This window comes from Natator depressus, chromosome 1, assembly GCF_965152275.1.
Source record: "Natator depressus isolate rNatDep1 chromosome 1, rNatDep2.hap1, whole genome shotgun sequence".
NCBI classification, from domain to species: Eukaryota; Metazoa; Chordata; order Testudines; family Cheloniidae; genus Natator; species Natator depressus.
Window position 1 is genome coordinate 253,984,286 of NC_134234.1, and position 16,099 is coordinate 254,000,384.

General features: G+C 49.5%; 1 protein-coding gene across 3 annotated transcripts in view; it reads right to left on the reverse strand.

The window, feature by feature from the left end:
• Positions 1–2,787: 2,787 nt before the first annotated feature.
• The window catches only part of CACNG2 (calcium voltage-gated channel auxiliary subunit gamma 2), a 60,518-nt gene continuing 47,206 nt past the window's right edge, over positions 2,788–16,099 (reverse strand). For all 3 annotated transcript variants that reach the window (XM_074941516.1, XM_074941518.1, XM_074941517.1), the window contains 3 exons: positions 9,632–9,715; positions 5,191–5,331; positions 2,788–4,281 (listed from right to left, as the gene is read on the reverse strand). In XM_074941516.1, the coding sequence (XP_074797617.1) occupies positions 3,746–4,281; positions 5,191–5,331; positions 9,632–9,715 (761 nt within the window). In that variant the 3' untranslated portion in view covers positions 2,788–3,745. The remainder of the gene's footprint in view (positions 4,282–5,190; positions 5,332–9,631; positions 9,716–16,099) is intronic.

A 16,099-nucleotide genomic window follows, 5' to 3' on the forward strand; every position in this document is an offset into this window, starting at 1 on the left:
TCCCAGCCCCATTTCCTAATTCCTTGAGCCTGCTTGCAGAAGCTTTAACCCTACTGCCTCTCTGCCAGTCTAGTATTGCCAGCTTCAAGCATTCAAAGATTATGAGTCAAGCACCCCAAAAATAACGAATGGTTTAAAATACATGAGATTTTTTTTTAAAGTTTTTTGTTTTTAATTTGCCTTCTGGTTTTGGGGCTGCGTTAGCTCCATATTTGCAGACTTTTCTCCATAGCTACAAGGGCTAGAAACTTTTTATTTTGAAATGAAAGCTGAGATCCTCAGATAATCCCTGGACTCCAGGAGCTGGGGCTTTAAAATACATTACTAACATTGCAAGAGTTGGCAACACTGCCAGATAACTGGCCTGTCATCAGGATGCTTCAGAAGAAGGCAGGAAAAGTCCACAATTCACCTGGCCTCATGTCTGCTATTCCAGAAAACAAACACACCAACAACTCCAGTTTAATTGCATTTAGTTCAAACATAAGGATGGCAAAACATATTCCCCCTCAGGTCCCCATGTTATCCTTTCTTCCTGGATCACAAACATGTGGGAAGACCAGACAAAGTGGCAACATCAGCCAGAACTCCTAACCGGACCAACGCTTCCCTTCAAACTACTCTGTGTCACTGTTCCCCCGAGGGACTCCTCTGGCAGGCCAAGAATTCTTTTCTTCAAGACTTCCCAATAAAGCCACATAAACAAGGACCAAGTTATAAAAAAAAAATCTTTATTTCATGTACCAGGATTTTTTTTTTTTTGTAATTTTCTGTTTTTAAAATTTTTTTCTTTTTAACAGTCTGAAAAAAACCCACAAAATAAAGAAAATGGAGGTTGGTTTCTTGAACTGGTTTGAGCTGGACATGAGCAATATCCTTAGAAAAAGCTTCCCCTCCAGTCCTAGTCCTCCCCCTTTTCTCTCCCTCTCTCACACCCAGGTGCTCACTCATCTTCTTGTTTCGCTCTGCGAACGCTCAAGAACTCTGTGGGCATCAAGTTCTCAAAAGCAGCTTTGGATTTAAACCAAAACACTGTACTCTGTCTACGCCGGAGTTTGGGAAACCAATTTTAACTCAGTGCTTGGAAGTGGAGGGGTTTTTTTTTATTTTTCATCTATTCTTTTACATTTTAAAAGGCCTGGGGACCAGATGGGGATGGCAGGCTGGGAAGTAACTGGAATTCAGCAGGAATCCCAGACACCCAGTACAGACTGAGGCATGCCACCTAGATGATCAGTTTCATCTAAGCTTTCTCTATGCTTCTCCGTCAGCGTCAGACCTTCCCCTTGAGACCTAGAGAGAATTCGTTTCACCTTGGACTTAAATTTCCCACATGCTGCTCCCCAAACCTGTCCTGGAAAGACCCCACTTTCCTGTGCTGAGAGGGAAAGTAGGATAAAGCAGCAATATCTGGGGCCAGGAATCATTTAGGAACAGTGTCTACACTCCAGTGGGAGCTGAACCATTGGACTTAATGACCTTTAAAACTGGAGCAGCAGGAATTGGAACAGAGTCAAGCGTGGGGCTGAGCAGCTGAAAGGGTCAACTGACCCACTCAATAAACCCACAGCCCTGGGACCTGCCCCTGGATGCAACAGAAAGGATTCTGTTGTCCGAACGTCCGTGGAGAATTCTCTCAATCTGTGCTGGCCCTGGGCTGGTCTGCAGCTGACTGAGTGACACACAGAGGCATATTGATAACTCTCTCCTTCTGTTTGCTTTGCCCACTCTCCCTACCATCCCTCTCTGTGTCCTGGTAGCAGCATTATAAAGGGAGCTGAATTACAAGTGGTTTCTACGACCTCCTTGGCACATTTGATTCTCCTCAGCACAAAGACTTGGTGCTAAATGTCAGGCCAAGTTCCCGGTGCGTGTGTTAATTCCCGGGATGGATGGGTGCTGCAGGCGCAGTGAGGAGGTTTGCAGGATTTACATATTCGAAGGAAGCAGGGAGGGGTGGGCAGATGGCTGCAATGGTGTGGTGGGACGAGTGTGTGTATGAGTGGGAGACTGTAGGCCTGATTCTCCTCTCATGCTCACCAGTGTAAACCAGGAGTAATGGAGTTATCTGGGGTCAAACCAGCAGGAGAGGAGAATCAGGCCCAGTGTGTGTATGAGCAGGAAGAGGAGAGCATGTATATAGGAGTTCAAGGGCCTTACTGCCTTGCGCCTGTTTTAGTCACTGCCCTGGGGCAGAATGAGCGTAAAACACTACAACAGGGGCAAGCGAATGGGGACCTCTGATCTGGTAGCACTTTGCACCCGCCCTGCTGGGTGTAAATGACTACGCAGGGGCAAGGCAGTGGGGAATCAGGCCTTGTACGTGACGAAGTCTGTCCAAGACTTGGGGCCTAATCCGATGCCCATTGAGGTCAATGGACAGACTCTCGCTGGTTTCAGCAGGGGTGGCGTCAGGCTCTTGGTGATGAGGCAAAACTGACATTTGAAGGTATATACAGCAGTAGGCATCCCATGTCTGCCTACCCCAGGGAGCATCCACTGCATGAATGATGGGAGTGCGCGTGTGAGTGCTTGTCTCCTTATTAGCATATAGTCCTTATGCTGTCTGCCACCCATCCCCCCAGTAGCAGCATCTTCCTCTCTTCAGGGAGAGATGTGTGTCTAGCACAAAGCCCTGTGGCCAGCGGGGAGCCTCTCCCCTCCTGCCAGCGGGGTGAGCTCGGCCTCTCAGTGATTTTCATTTTGTTAAAAGGATTCAATTTCCGTTTTCTCTTTACAAGGCCCCCCACCCCGCGAATTTGCATTTCCCTCCCTCCCTCCCCCCAACTCCCACGTTTTCACAGTTTAAAGCTGGAGAAAACAAAAATGAAAAGAAAAATACTATCTGGTTTTCTTCCAAGTAAATCCACTTACTGTATTTACATTTATTTATAGTTGGTTTTGTTTTATTAAAAAATTGCCACTTATTTTTTAGAAACTTTTTTTTTTTTTTTTGCAATGTTGCTGTTAACCACAGGATCACCAGGGACTAGTGGGTCCAGGTTGGTCACCATTAACTCCCTGGGAGCCCGGGGGACCAGGGAATCAGCATTAACCCCTGGGATTCCCAAGGACAGGAAAGTCAATGTTAACCTTCAAGGGCCCACAAGAGACACATGAATCACCTTTGATCCCAGGGTCTTGGCAAGTCTGAGCAGGTCACAAGTAACCCCAAGATCTCCAGGGTCATCATGAGCCTCTAGAACTCCCACAGATACACTCATCACTGCTAGTCCACCCCCCTCACCCGCCACCCCTGGAGCCTGTGAGTCCACATCGGGTTAAAACTGAACAGAAAACAAACCAAAAAATGAAAGAATGAAACCTGAAAAAATCCAAAGAGCTGCCTCCTCCTCCCACTTAATTTTTTGTTGTTTTTTTTGTTGTTTCTTGGTTCCCTTTTTTAAATTTGTTTTTATTAAATGTTAAAATAAATGGTACATGGGAAATCATGCATTTTCTTTTAAATTTATTTTCTATTTTTTTTAAATCTCTCTTGATTTTTAAAGTTTTTTCTTTTTTTTCCTTTTTCTTATTTTTTTTATACTTTTTTTGTCATTGTTGTTTCTTTTCTTTTGTTTCTTTTCTTGTTGATGTTGTTTTGTTTTTTGCTTTTGGAAGGTTTCCCCCATGGTTGCTTTCTCTTCTCCCTCCCCTGCCCTCCCTGTTGCCCCTGCTCCTCCTCTTCCGTTTTCTCCCCACCTCCCGCCTGCTCCTTCCCCATTTTCAGCTCCTGGTGTCGGCTTCATACCGGGGTGGTCCGGCGGTTGGCTGTGTTAGTGTGGATAGAGTCCTTGTTCTCTTTCTGGATACAGTTGTGAACCTGGAGGAAACTGTTATCCCTGTCGGAATTGTAGGTGGCGGTGGGGGTGGTAGCAGCCTTCAGGGGGTCCCTGGTCAGGGTATACATCGAGATCTCCGTTGATGGGAGGGTATTGAACCCTTTGATCCCAACGGGCGAGGCATCCCTGGAGTGTGAAGGCTCAGTGGAACGGGAGCTGGAGCGACTGCGTCTCTGATAGCGGTAGCGGTAGCTGGGGATGCGGGTGATGGCGGAGGACTGGAGGTAGTCCGTGGCACGAGCGTTGGCACGTAGCTGTTTGTGCCGGTCAATAAACATGTGGACGGCCAGCACTCCCACCATCTCAGCTATAATGAAGGACAGGGCCCCAAAGTAGAAGGACCAACCATAGGAATAACTGTTCTTCTTGGAGTCGCTCTTTGAGGGGTCTCCAGCGTTGGCTGATATGTACACAATGATGCCAATTATATTACTCAGACCTGCGGGCAAGAATAAGAGAGAGAGAGGAAAACATTAGAGTATCCTAGAGGGAAAGGACGGCAGGAGGTGCAAGGTTAAAGCCTAGGGTCCCACCTGTCTTCCCAAGAGTAGTCCAGTGCTGGTGAGGGCCCGGCTGCCTGTCTGCTCACAGCTCCCCAAACGAGCCTCCAAACCTGCCCTGCTTGGAGCCCTCTTTAGGGATTCTCAGGTGAGAGAACAATTCATTCCACATGTTCACTGAACCCTAAACTTCACCCCACTACTGGCACCCCAGTCAGTCCTGCCTGTCTCCGTGAGACCCGCTCCCCCAACAGATGTAGAGAGGAGCTCAGTTTCCATTTACATCCAATTCTGAGATCCTGCCTTCCCAGCCCTGCACCCCAACAGCGCTCTAACCCCAGGCTGGAGAAATTTATTTCCTATATTTCTTTCACCCAAGGTGGTTGCACCCTGTTGAGAAGTCATCAGGGACTCCATGGCTTCATCTGTCTGATGTCAGAGTCTGTCCAGTGGTGGAGGTAGCCATGTAACTGAAGGGAGCTGGGGCCATTGTGTTTTGTTTACTGCGTTTGTACATGTAGAGGAATCTCTCTGCAGGGAGCAGCTGCCATTTTGTGTGTCAGTTCAGATGCAGAATGTCAGAGTGAGTCACTGTGTGCTCTCTCTCTCACACACACACACAGAGACTTTATATTTACTCTTCCTGGTTGAACGTTTTCATTCATCTGAAATAAAGCTCATCTAGACTGAAAAATACATGTTGCCCTTTTTGCCTGTGCAAACATACCACCTCCTTTCCCTTCTGCCCTGGCTGCTCCATCACCTGGACAGCCTGTCACTGAGGTATCTTCCTCGCTATTGCTCTTACTCTTCCATCCCCCCAGCCCATTTGTCCCTCGTCCCTTTACCTGCAGACACGAAGAAGATGCCGGCACTAAGGATGATGTTGTGTCGGGTTTTGTAGAACTCGCTGGCTGCAATGCAGAGTCCACCCATGAAAAGCAGAATCACACTCAGGATCGGGAAAATACTAGAGGCCCTTACAGCCCCTGTGAAAAAGAGAGGGAGAGGGGGAGAAAGAACAGCACAGGTAGGAGACAGAGGAAAGGGAGAAGAGAAAACAATACAGGAGACAAAGAGATGGGGCAGGGAGGGAACAGATACAGAGGGAAAACAATAGCATGTATTGTGTGGGGGAGAAGGAGAGGAAACAGAGAAGGGAGAGAAACATGGAGAGGGCAGAGTGATTCAGGAAGGAATACAGAGAAAGAAGGGGAGGGCGAGAGGAGACAGAAGGAGAGAGTGGTCACAAATGGATCACCCATGTGTTGGACTGTCATTGAGACGATCAGAAGCCAGTGGCATACTCAGGGGGCCTGGTGGCAGAAGTTTACCTGGGAGTCGGGACTCTTTCATAACCTGAACCCCCTGAAAGCCTCTTACTCCTGATTTTGTTCACACCGTGTGCCTGAGTAGGGCCCTTCAGCTATTATTCCCACCTATAATGCAATGCGGTGCCAGCATCCCAAACGTTTCACCCAAAAAGTCAGTCAATTGCACATCATTTGGAAAGTGAACTCGCCTCCTAAGGAGAGGTTTGTAGAGAGTTGGAAAGCAGCTACCGAGGCAGGGTGACAGTCTGTGGCTATAAGCAGAGGCTGCAGCCCTCCCTGGCATTGGGAAATAAAACTCACAACCTAATCCTCCAGAAGCACAGGACTCCCAATGGCAAGCTAAAGGTGCATCTCCACAACCTCATGCATATTCCATCCAGCAGAGAACAGTGCACACACGTGTGCAAACACTTCCCCTCCCCCCCGGGAGGAGCTCTCATTTATTTCAGCCAACAGACGGTGGTGGTGTGCGTTTGTGCACCCCTCGCCCCTCCCCACCATATTCTGTCCAGCAGAGAGCAGTGTGGCGGACTGGCACATGCTGCACGATACATCACAGCAGGTACAGTCAGTATTTTTATGAGAGGTCGCTCCTCTTTTCCCAGCAGAAAGAAGAGGCTACAGTGTGAAACAAACACATGGCTGAGAAAGAACATGCCTCAATGCAAGAACAGCCCAATGCAAATCTTTCAGAGCAAAGGTGGGAGAATCAACCTGAATAAAGCAAACAAAGACAGCAGGGACAGAGTTCACAGGCCCTGGGGGAGAATCTACCCCTCGTATCAGGCACAGGCACTGAATTCTTGCTGGTGCCGACTCCAGCACAATCCCTCCATGCTATAAACCCAAAGGGGTGTGAGGAACCTCTTGGCTGTTCTCCAGTCCTACCTAGCTCTACTTCAGGGAATGGGATGGGAATAACCGTGCTAATGGTTTGGGGAAAGTAGGGGAAGATTGAACAGTGGGGAACCAGGCGACAGCAAGCAAATGCCAAGTGGATGCCTGCTGTATGGAGGGGCCTTGTGGAGATTCTTAGCATCACATGCTGGGGAGAACACAAGGTCACAGTGTGAAATTGGGAGCAGAGGACACGGCAAGAGGTGAAACCAGGATTCTCTGTCCTTAATCTCAGCTCAGTTGCCTTATTCATTTCAGAAGTTCCACAGAGTCAAATGACCATGGAAGAGAGGGGCTGTCACTGAACCCACCATACCGACCGTTCCAGAGTCCAGTGCAGATCCCGCTGTCTGAAGGGGAGGAGAGCTGGTAATGTGTTTGGAATGGCTTCTACCCAGCCTCAGAGTCTTGTGGCAAAGAAACACACTGACATTCCCCCCGTTCCTCCTGACATCGGCTATTTGATTGCAAGGAACCCGAGCCATCTTATCTGAACAGTCAGCAAAACCAAACTGAGTCCTAATCAGGCTCCCTGCCATCCCAATCTCCTGCCCACTCTGACCCAGGCGACAACCTAATCTAAAGATCAGAAACAACATCCTAGACAGTCATGCCAACACTACCAGGCCCAGCTCAGGTGAAGCCTCAACAAGCTCCAATTTGGCAGAAGTCCTGGGAAGAACCTGTCCAAGTCAGGCCATCTCCAGTCAGGCCAAGCTCAGCATGAGGCTCCTTCTACCAGACATGACCCAGCAAGTACCTCATTAAGTCTGACCAAACCCCAATATCCTGCTTCAGGTCACTGAACACTGCCCTTTTCTAAGGGATTCCGCCTTGGGGATTTGCTTTGAAGGAGACATTGTCAAGGATTTGACCTACACTTGTCTCCTCTTGGAGGAGACAGTGATCTGGAGCCCTGTGTGGGCTCTTTCCCCAAAACAAATGCTCCAAAGCTCTGTTTGCTAAAAAGAGACCAATGCCAGCAAACAATTCTTCACTAGCAAACCTGTGCTCAGAGGTAACTCTACAGCAACAAACCAGCGTGCCCATCCCTCTGCTGATGAGTGTCACCCGCATTTGCAGTCCTGGCACTCAAGCTGTTTGGCAAGCAATGCAACAGAAATACATTTTAAGGAAACCTTCTCCATGGGATTATTTAAAACCACAGCAGGTGGGCAAATATTTTAGAATTGATGATTAAGTCCTATCACAGTCTCCCTGTTTCATCCACATAAATGATCTTGAAAGAATCCCAAATCTTCCTAACTCCATTGTGCTGCTGGGCCTCCAGCATGCTCCAAACACACACGAGTCATAGCTGGTGACTCCTGGAGATCCCCAGCCCCAGCAGATCCCTGGTGCTTAGCCCACACAATTAAAAGTTGCTTCTTTTGGACTCCTTTAGAGCAAAGATCTCCTCTCTTGATGTCAACAGGAACTGTGCTCAGGGAGGGACAGCAGGATATAGAGGTGGAGATTAGCTGCGGGGACCTGTGCATCTGTTGTAAAGGAAGACCAAGCCTCTGCTTTTGCACTGAACAAAAGTGGTCTCTTTTCATCAGTGAAGGTTTTACGGATCACACAGAACTGCACAGCTTTCCAGGCCGGCTCCATCTACCCGTACATGGGAGTTGTGAACTCTGCCCTCATGCCCCAAGTTGGGCTCTGATCTCTGCTGTCTCTGCTTTCCACTTGTGTGCTCCTTCCAGAGACACACCATGCTCTAAGTGCAGCAAGTTGCCTTGGTACATGCTCTTCAGTCTTTTCTGTGCTCCAGAGAGAAGTGTTAGCTCCAGCAGGCTCTGTTCTTACCATGCAGTTCCCTGTGCCATCCGCTCTCCAGCTGTTATTCACAGCCCACTGAAGTGAATGTTCTGTCAGCAAAAGGTGTGTCTGATCAACAGCTTTGTTGACAGAAGCAGGAGCTCCTCAGAGCTTGCCCATCTAAGCACTGACCAGCACAAACCTACTCAGGTTTTGAAATCGGATATGATCACAGTATAAGAATTCAATATGTGAACCCCTACCAAGAGGGACAGCAGAAGCAGAAGTGGTGTAAGCTTTCGTGCCCCTCTCCCCCAAGCGCACGCACACACACACACACACACACATGCGCGTGCGCACTATCCCAGCTTCCCCACTAGTGTGTCTTCCACCCCTCATGGAGGGTCTACTACATCTAAAAGAGGTCAGTCTTTATGGCCCATTCAATCCTCTGTTGCTCTGCTGAGACTACAACCAAGGCTGCTAATTAGTGTGTCTCATGGTGATGGTTTCTGTGAGGTGACTACTTGCTCCAGAAATAGACTAAGACCACTAACTCATTTTATGTGGATTGACAAATATCAGAGGGTAATGACTCTGGTCACAAATGACCTGGCATGCATTAGATTCAGTGACTCAGAAGTGAAAGGCTTGCGACCCCATACCCAAACCCTCTAATCTCCTTGCCTAGGGACCAGATGGAACAAGTGACTTGCAGTTTATGTACAAGTCTCTAATACCTACCCTCAATCCACAGGGTTACTCAGTCCCTCCCACCTGAGAGATGGTTGCAACTGGTGACACAGTCAGTGCTTCTGTCATTTCCCCTTCTCCTTAGAGTCATTTTCATTGGAAGCCAATTATCTGTTTTGCTTTCCAAGCTAACGGGACACTCTCTTTGCATCTTGGAAATGCTTCCTTCTCCTTGTCAATATTTTTCTAATGTATTTAGAGTTGGGGGTGAGGCTGAGGGGCTACAGAATTTTATCATAATTAAATACCTTTAATTAAAAAAACCTTTAATTGCCAGTGCAAGTTTGACTCTAGCAGGATCCGGTAGATTTGGTCTTGTGGAGGTGGGAGTGGATTCGTTAGTGGAAGGCAGGGGACCCACTGAGACAGATATTCAGAAGCTCTTAGGGATGCCCCCCAGTCAATTCTTCCAGATTTTGCCTCATCTGGCATGTTAATCCTCAAGGGAACCAGACTTTGAACAGTGTCATCTACAGGAAGCAAAGGGCACCCAGCGCTTGCACCCACAATCAGTTCCAAGGAAAAGAGCCTGCAGACTTACGGAGGAAATATTCTGCTGTGTCAGCTTCATAATCTGTATCCTCAGGGAAGTGATCGATTTGCTTACACAGACCTTTAAAATTCCCTGCAAAACAAGAGAAGAAAGAACAAATGAGAACATCAGAAACCAGCCGTGGCAAACAACTCCCCACGGGGTCATTTTTTCTGCCCTCTCTGCCTCCTTTGCAGGCAACACACACACTCACACCTACCCTCACATTAAGTTCTCGAGCATTGTCTCCTATCCTACACAGAACCTCGCCCCCTTCACATCCCCATAGGAATATGGGAACATAGGAATTGCTATGTCAGACCTAAGAGCCATCTAGCTCAGTAGCCTGTCTCAGGCAGTGGCCAGCACCAGATGCTTCAGAGGAAAGGGTCAGAACTACAAAGTAGGCAGGTGTGGGATAATTCCCCCCATGTTAGGTCTCATCCTGGTCCCTTACAGAGACTGGCTGAAACCTTGAAGCATGCGGTTTTAGACCCCTTCCATTTTTTTTTATTAGTAGTAACTTTGCTAACTCTGGATATTCTTAGAATCATATAAAACGTCCACACCCTTTCTGAATCTTGCTAAATTCTGGCCTCAACGACTTCCTGTGGCAGTGAGTTCCACAGTCTATGTACACATTGTGTGAAAAAGTATTTCCTGTTATCAGTTTTGAGTTTGCCATTTCATGTCCCCTTGTTCTTGTGTTACAAGACAGGGAGAACAGACGCTCCGGATCCACCTTCTCTAGATCATACATTATTTAATGTATTTCTATCATGTCTGCTCCCATTTGTCCCCTTTCTAAGGTGAACGATCCCAGTCTTTTCAATCTCTTCTTATAGGAGAGTTTTTCCAGGCCTTTAGTCTTTCTTGTCAATCTTCTCTGACCCTCCTCTAATTCTTCAATAGCACCTCAATTCCACATAAATGGTAAGGAATCTGGGAGCTACATCCAAATCTAATGGGCACTGGTTAAACTGCACACATGCAGTTTTGGGGTGTACAGCATGTGACCTTCAGCTTCAAAAACCTCAGGGTTTTAGCATTTGAGCTAAAGGAGAACCACCCTTAACTGTCAATAATAGTAGGGCTCTTACCCTTGCTAGGCCAGCCATGAAGCAGCGGTGGTACAAGTAAGCCCTGGCCAATACATTACAACATGCACATGCACACACAGCTATCGACATGTCCCCATACTTCCAATCCCACACACTACATTTCGGTGGGTGGTGGTGGCAGTCCAGCTCCCTGATCCCTGCTGACACCTTGGAACAGAGTGGAAGCCGGGACAGATTAGAAGAACCGTGGTTACACAGCACTGGGATCACTCAGCCCCTGCCTCCTGGTATCAAGACATTCACCCTATTGCAAAACAAGACCATGCAGAAGACCATCTCATTAATCTCCATGGGTTCCCTGCTCCCCCAGTGCAGTGCCCGCTCTTTTCCCGGGATTTACCCGTACAGCGGTATCATCCATGTAAAACTAATGGCCCTTGACTAGCCGAGAAGGGAAGTTGCTGTGTCTGCACAGTGCCTGAGGCAATTGGGCTTGGGGACCTGTCCCTTGGGCTCCAGAGCAGGAGTTCAGCCAGTGCAGAGGCATTTGTGCAGGAGACCTAGGCCCAGATTCTTTGACTTTATGGATTAGCTGCTCTAGGGGGTTACGCTCCTGGCATTGGCACCCCCAAATTGGGATGGGCTGAAGGGAGGAGAGCTTTCACAGCGATTATGGAGAGTGAGGAATCCTGGGAGAAGCTGGGGAACTACATTGCCTTACAAGGAACCATCCTAACAGTGCCCAGAACACTGACTGGAAGCTTCAGGAATGGAGGATGCGGGGTCCCTACAGCCACCGGCAGTCCTAGCTGTTGCACAGAGCGAATGGTGTTGGTTGTGAGGCGCACCCAGCGTACGCCAGCCCCAGACTTTTCCAGCAGGAGGCCATGCAAGGAACAATACAGGTGTCCTGGTTAGAAGAATGTCCTGGGAAGATTCTCTCATATTCCTGGACAGGACTTTGGGACATTTGAAGAAGAGACCAAGCACAAAGAATCCATCCCAGGTTTTACTCTGAGCCCAGACTCTGCAGGCGCAGAACTTCGGGCCTTTAATGCAAATCCTTACCATGTAACTGTCCATGCGGTACTGATAGTTATACTCCTCACTATCACATCTCCCTGCTTTGACCCTATCTATCCGATCTCTTGATCTTCGGTATTTTTTAAGGCACCATGGTATCTAACAACCAATTCAAGGAGCTCCCATTAAGGAGCTGGGACACAGCAGCGGTTAGTCTAAGACCTGAGTATATTAGGAGGTAGGAACACAATATCTTTGGGTGCCGCCGAAGTTTTCGATCCTCACTAATTCATACTCAGAGCAGTTGATTCCCTTCTGCCCCACCTCTTCCTGTGGCTACAGGGGGGAGCCACTAAGCCCCTCTCACCACACTGAGCCCCACATTCAGGAAGTACCTGCTCTGCAGCCATGGTTCTCCTAGAAAGAATGCCTCACAGCCATGCAAATCAGTTGCACCTCCCTCCCCACTGCACACACACCTGCATGGAAGGCAGGTAAAGCTTGAGGCACTTGAGATGCCTTTGCCCAGGTGTGTCACAAACCCTTCCCTCTGGTTTTTATGGATGCCTGGACGTTCTGCTGACTCACCCTTTACTTCTCTCCATGTGACGGGCTCCCCTTTGCCATGGGAAGGGCGTCCTTTCCTCTCCTTGCTTCTGACTGCTTGTGATGGCCAGCCGTCTGTGAAAGAGGAGCACCTCTGGCCTAGCACCTGTCTGCTGGGCCCCTGGCTGGGGCTGACTGGTCGACAACCCCGATCTTCTGTTTTCCCAGACTCCAGAAAAGCAACTCTCACCCACCACAAGTGGCATAATTTTGCCCACAGAATTGCAGGGGACCAAGACTATGTTGTCCCCACTATAGTTATGTCTCTAGCCCTTTCCCTTTTCCTTGGTCTTAAATTGCCCACCTTCCACCTCTCGTTAGCTTGCAGCTCTAAACCCTTTAACATGGCCACGCTCAGCGGCACCTCAGCTGGCCGTCCCCTTTCACTTGGCGGCACCAGAAAAGCCTCCAGCATAGCTTTCACATTTCCCACCCAGGATGGAACCGCCTCCTCGACAGGGAATGCCCCCTCCCACCACATGCAGAGTCAGTGCCCCAGCAAATGAGGAATAACAGATGGCCAGGAATGAGCCCGAGACACTGTGTGCGTGTGTGTGTGTGTGTGGCACGCAGAGAGAACCCTATGCTTCCTGGCACACTTAGGCAGCTATGATTCCCTGCCCCTCCTTCCCACCCAGTAACTCCTTGCTATCTTTCAGCTTGGTTAATCCCTGTGTGAAAATTAGGCTGCTTATGAATGATGCTGCATCTTGTGCATGACAGTTTTCATACGGCCTCCTTTGGGTACCCTACAGAGATTCTGGGCACTCAGAGTCTGTCTACACACTACAATTAGACACCTGCGGCTGGCCCACGCCAGCTGGCTCGGGCTTGCGGGGCTCAGGCTAAGGGGCTCTTTAATTGTGGTGTAGATGTTCGGGCTCCAGCTGCAGCCTGTGCTCTGGGACCCTCCCACCTTGCAGGGTCCTAGAGGCTGGGCTCCAGCCCGAGCCCGAATGTCTACATCTCAAGTAAACAGCCCCTTAGCCTGAGCCCCCGAGCCAGAGTCAGCCATAGGTTTTTAATTGCAGTGTAGACATACCCTCAGACAACAAGGGCAAACGTCAGTGCACCCTATGGGGCAGTGCTTATTCTTTGAAAATCCACTTCCAGTAATGGGTGCCCAAGGGGTCTGGGTGCTCAGGGTCAGCAGGTGCCCAGCCACTGGGATTTTCAAACCCTCCCTGCTGGATGACACTATGCCCCCTCCAGGCACTGCTGTTCACACTGTGTCTGTACCAAGCTTTAGTCTGAAAAATGCCTATGACTGCTGCCATTGGTCCAGCTCCACCAGTGGCAGCAAAGCTGGGTGTGCTCATGCACACAGGGCTCCAGGTGTCTGCTGTCATTTTAACCACTGTGCTGTCTAAACCTGCTCAGAGCATATCGACATGCTAAGGTGGTAAGGATGCTGCTGGCCGTCAGAGCTTTGTCTCCACCAGCACCCCAGCTGCTAACCCATCTGGAGCCCAGCCAGATGAGAGGAAGGATATTGCAGTGGTCAGGGCACAAACCTGGAGTCAAAAGACCCAGGTTCTATTTCCTGCTCTGCTACAGACTTCCTGTGTGACCAGGTCACTTAGAGGTTGTCTACACTGCAATAAAGCCCCTGCGGCTGTCCTGGGTCAGCTGGCTTGGGCTGCGGGGCTATAAAATTTAAGTGTAGACATTCAGGCTTGGGCTGGAGCCTGGGCTGTGGGACCCTCACCCCTTGCGGAGGGCCACACCCCTAGGGTATGTCTATAATGCAATGTAAACCCAGGATTTGAACTCAGGCTCAAGCCTAATCCCCCTTCTATCTACAAACAAATTGTGCTAATCTAGAGCTTGAACTCAGGGTCTCAGAACCCTGAGTCGAACTGGAATCCAGGGTTCCTGCCATATTGCTTTGCAGTGTAGATGCAACCTCACTGGACTCATGCTCCAGGAGTCCACCAAAAATATTCCAACAATCCCACGGGCCAACTTTCTTAGTTCTCTGGACAGTCAAGTTTGGTGGACAGTCAAGTTTTTCTACACTGCACTGCAAAGAGCTAAAGCAGCTACATTTTGGGAGGGTGCTAGGAAGTGTGGGCTATGGGTGGTTGGATTCAGGCCTGCATAATGCAGTGTAGATGCTGGAACCCCAGGTTGGGACCCGGGGTTCAATAATGTCTAACATGAGGTTGCAAATGAGTGTAGATGCTCAAGCCCTAGGTAACAAACCCAGGGTTTGCTAACTCGAGTTCTACTAACTCTGTGCTTATATTGCAGTTTACACTGCAGTTTACACTGCCCACTAAGCCCAGCTCTGACTCAGGTTTGAGTCCAAGCTCCCCTTCTGTCCACACACAAATCAGTCTGACTTGGGTCAGCAAGCACTCAGGTCCCGAGTCCTAGGACCCTGCTAGGGGGTTGATCAGAGCCCAGTCCTGCTGTGACTCGAGTCCAAGCCCTGTCATTTTGCAATGTGGATACACACAGCTCAAGCCACAGACCCGAGTCAGAAGGTCTGCGTAGCGCAGTATGGACGAGTTAGCATGGCTGTGAGATTTGGATTCAGCAATTGTAAGCCCAGGTTTACAATCCAGTGCGGATGCTCAAGCATGGGCTTGGAAACAGCCATGACGCAAGCCAGGTCCCACAGACCTGGCTTTACAATGCAGTACAGACATACCCTTGGGGTGAGATTCACAGACACATAAGTGCCTAACTCTCATTGGTTTCACTAAGAGCGAGGTGCCGACATATCTGCGCAAATCCCACCCTTAGTCCCTCTGTGCCTCAGGTCCCATTGGTAAAATGGGGACCAGAGCTCTGCCCTCTCTGACAGGGGCATTGCAAGGATCAGCACATTACAGACTGTGAGGTGCTCAGGACGATTCGAATGGGGACCAAATCGGTGCCTGAGATGGACTAGCAATGGTGTGAAATCTTTCAGAAAAAGCCTGGTGTCGAGAAGGCCTATATGTCCCCTCCATTGCTCCAAGGTCACTCAGTGATTCTCTAATGGGGCACCTGTAGCCTACTGAGACAGGAGAACGACCTCCCCTGCACCTGCATTGATAGCAAAGCCTCCAGGACACGTGGGGTGGGGGAGGGAATTGGTCACCTGTCTTCCCGAGTGCTGTTCAAAGAGCCTTCCCCAGTCTGCACTCAGGAGCTGCAGGACTGGGATGCGAAGCAGTGAAGGGGCCATTTCTATACCCTGTGGCCAACACTTTCAGAAGGTGCTAATAGCCATTTGGGTGCCCATCTATGGGCCCACGACCTGGTTAGAAGGACAAGGGCAACTTCTCCTCTGAGCCTGGCATTCCCTTGCCTACCACCTCCCTTCCCTGAGTTGTTTAATGAGAAGCAACCCTAAAGTGGGCCGGTTCTGTGCTGTCTCCCTGTTCCCCAACCCCTCAGTGACCTGCCCCTTCTGCAGGCCTGCTGTGTGAGACACAACACTTTCCACGCCTCCCCCACACATTTCCTATTGGTCCTGTCCCAATCCTGCCTCTGCTCTTCCTTTCTAATGTGAATTCTCTACACCGTCAATATATCCTGCCTGTCTCCCTTCTTCCAGCCAAGGTCTTGTCCCTAAGAGGTAAGCGTGGGGATCTTTACTCTGCACTGCTGCACTGCAGGAGTGAGGGGCTCCTTCAACACCTCAACCCGCCCATCCTGGGCTAGTCATACTTCTGATTTGACTTACTCTGAAGCCCCTGGAGCAGGCCTTGGCTGCTCCTGGGCCCTTCTGGAAATGCTCCGTGGCCCAGACAATGCCCCCATCCCTGTCCCCACTCTGCCCCCTTGCAGGGTT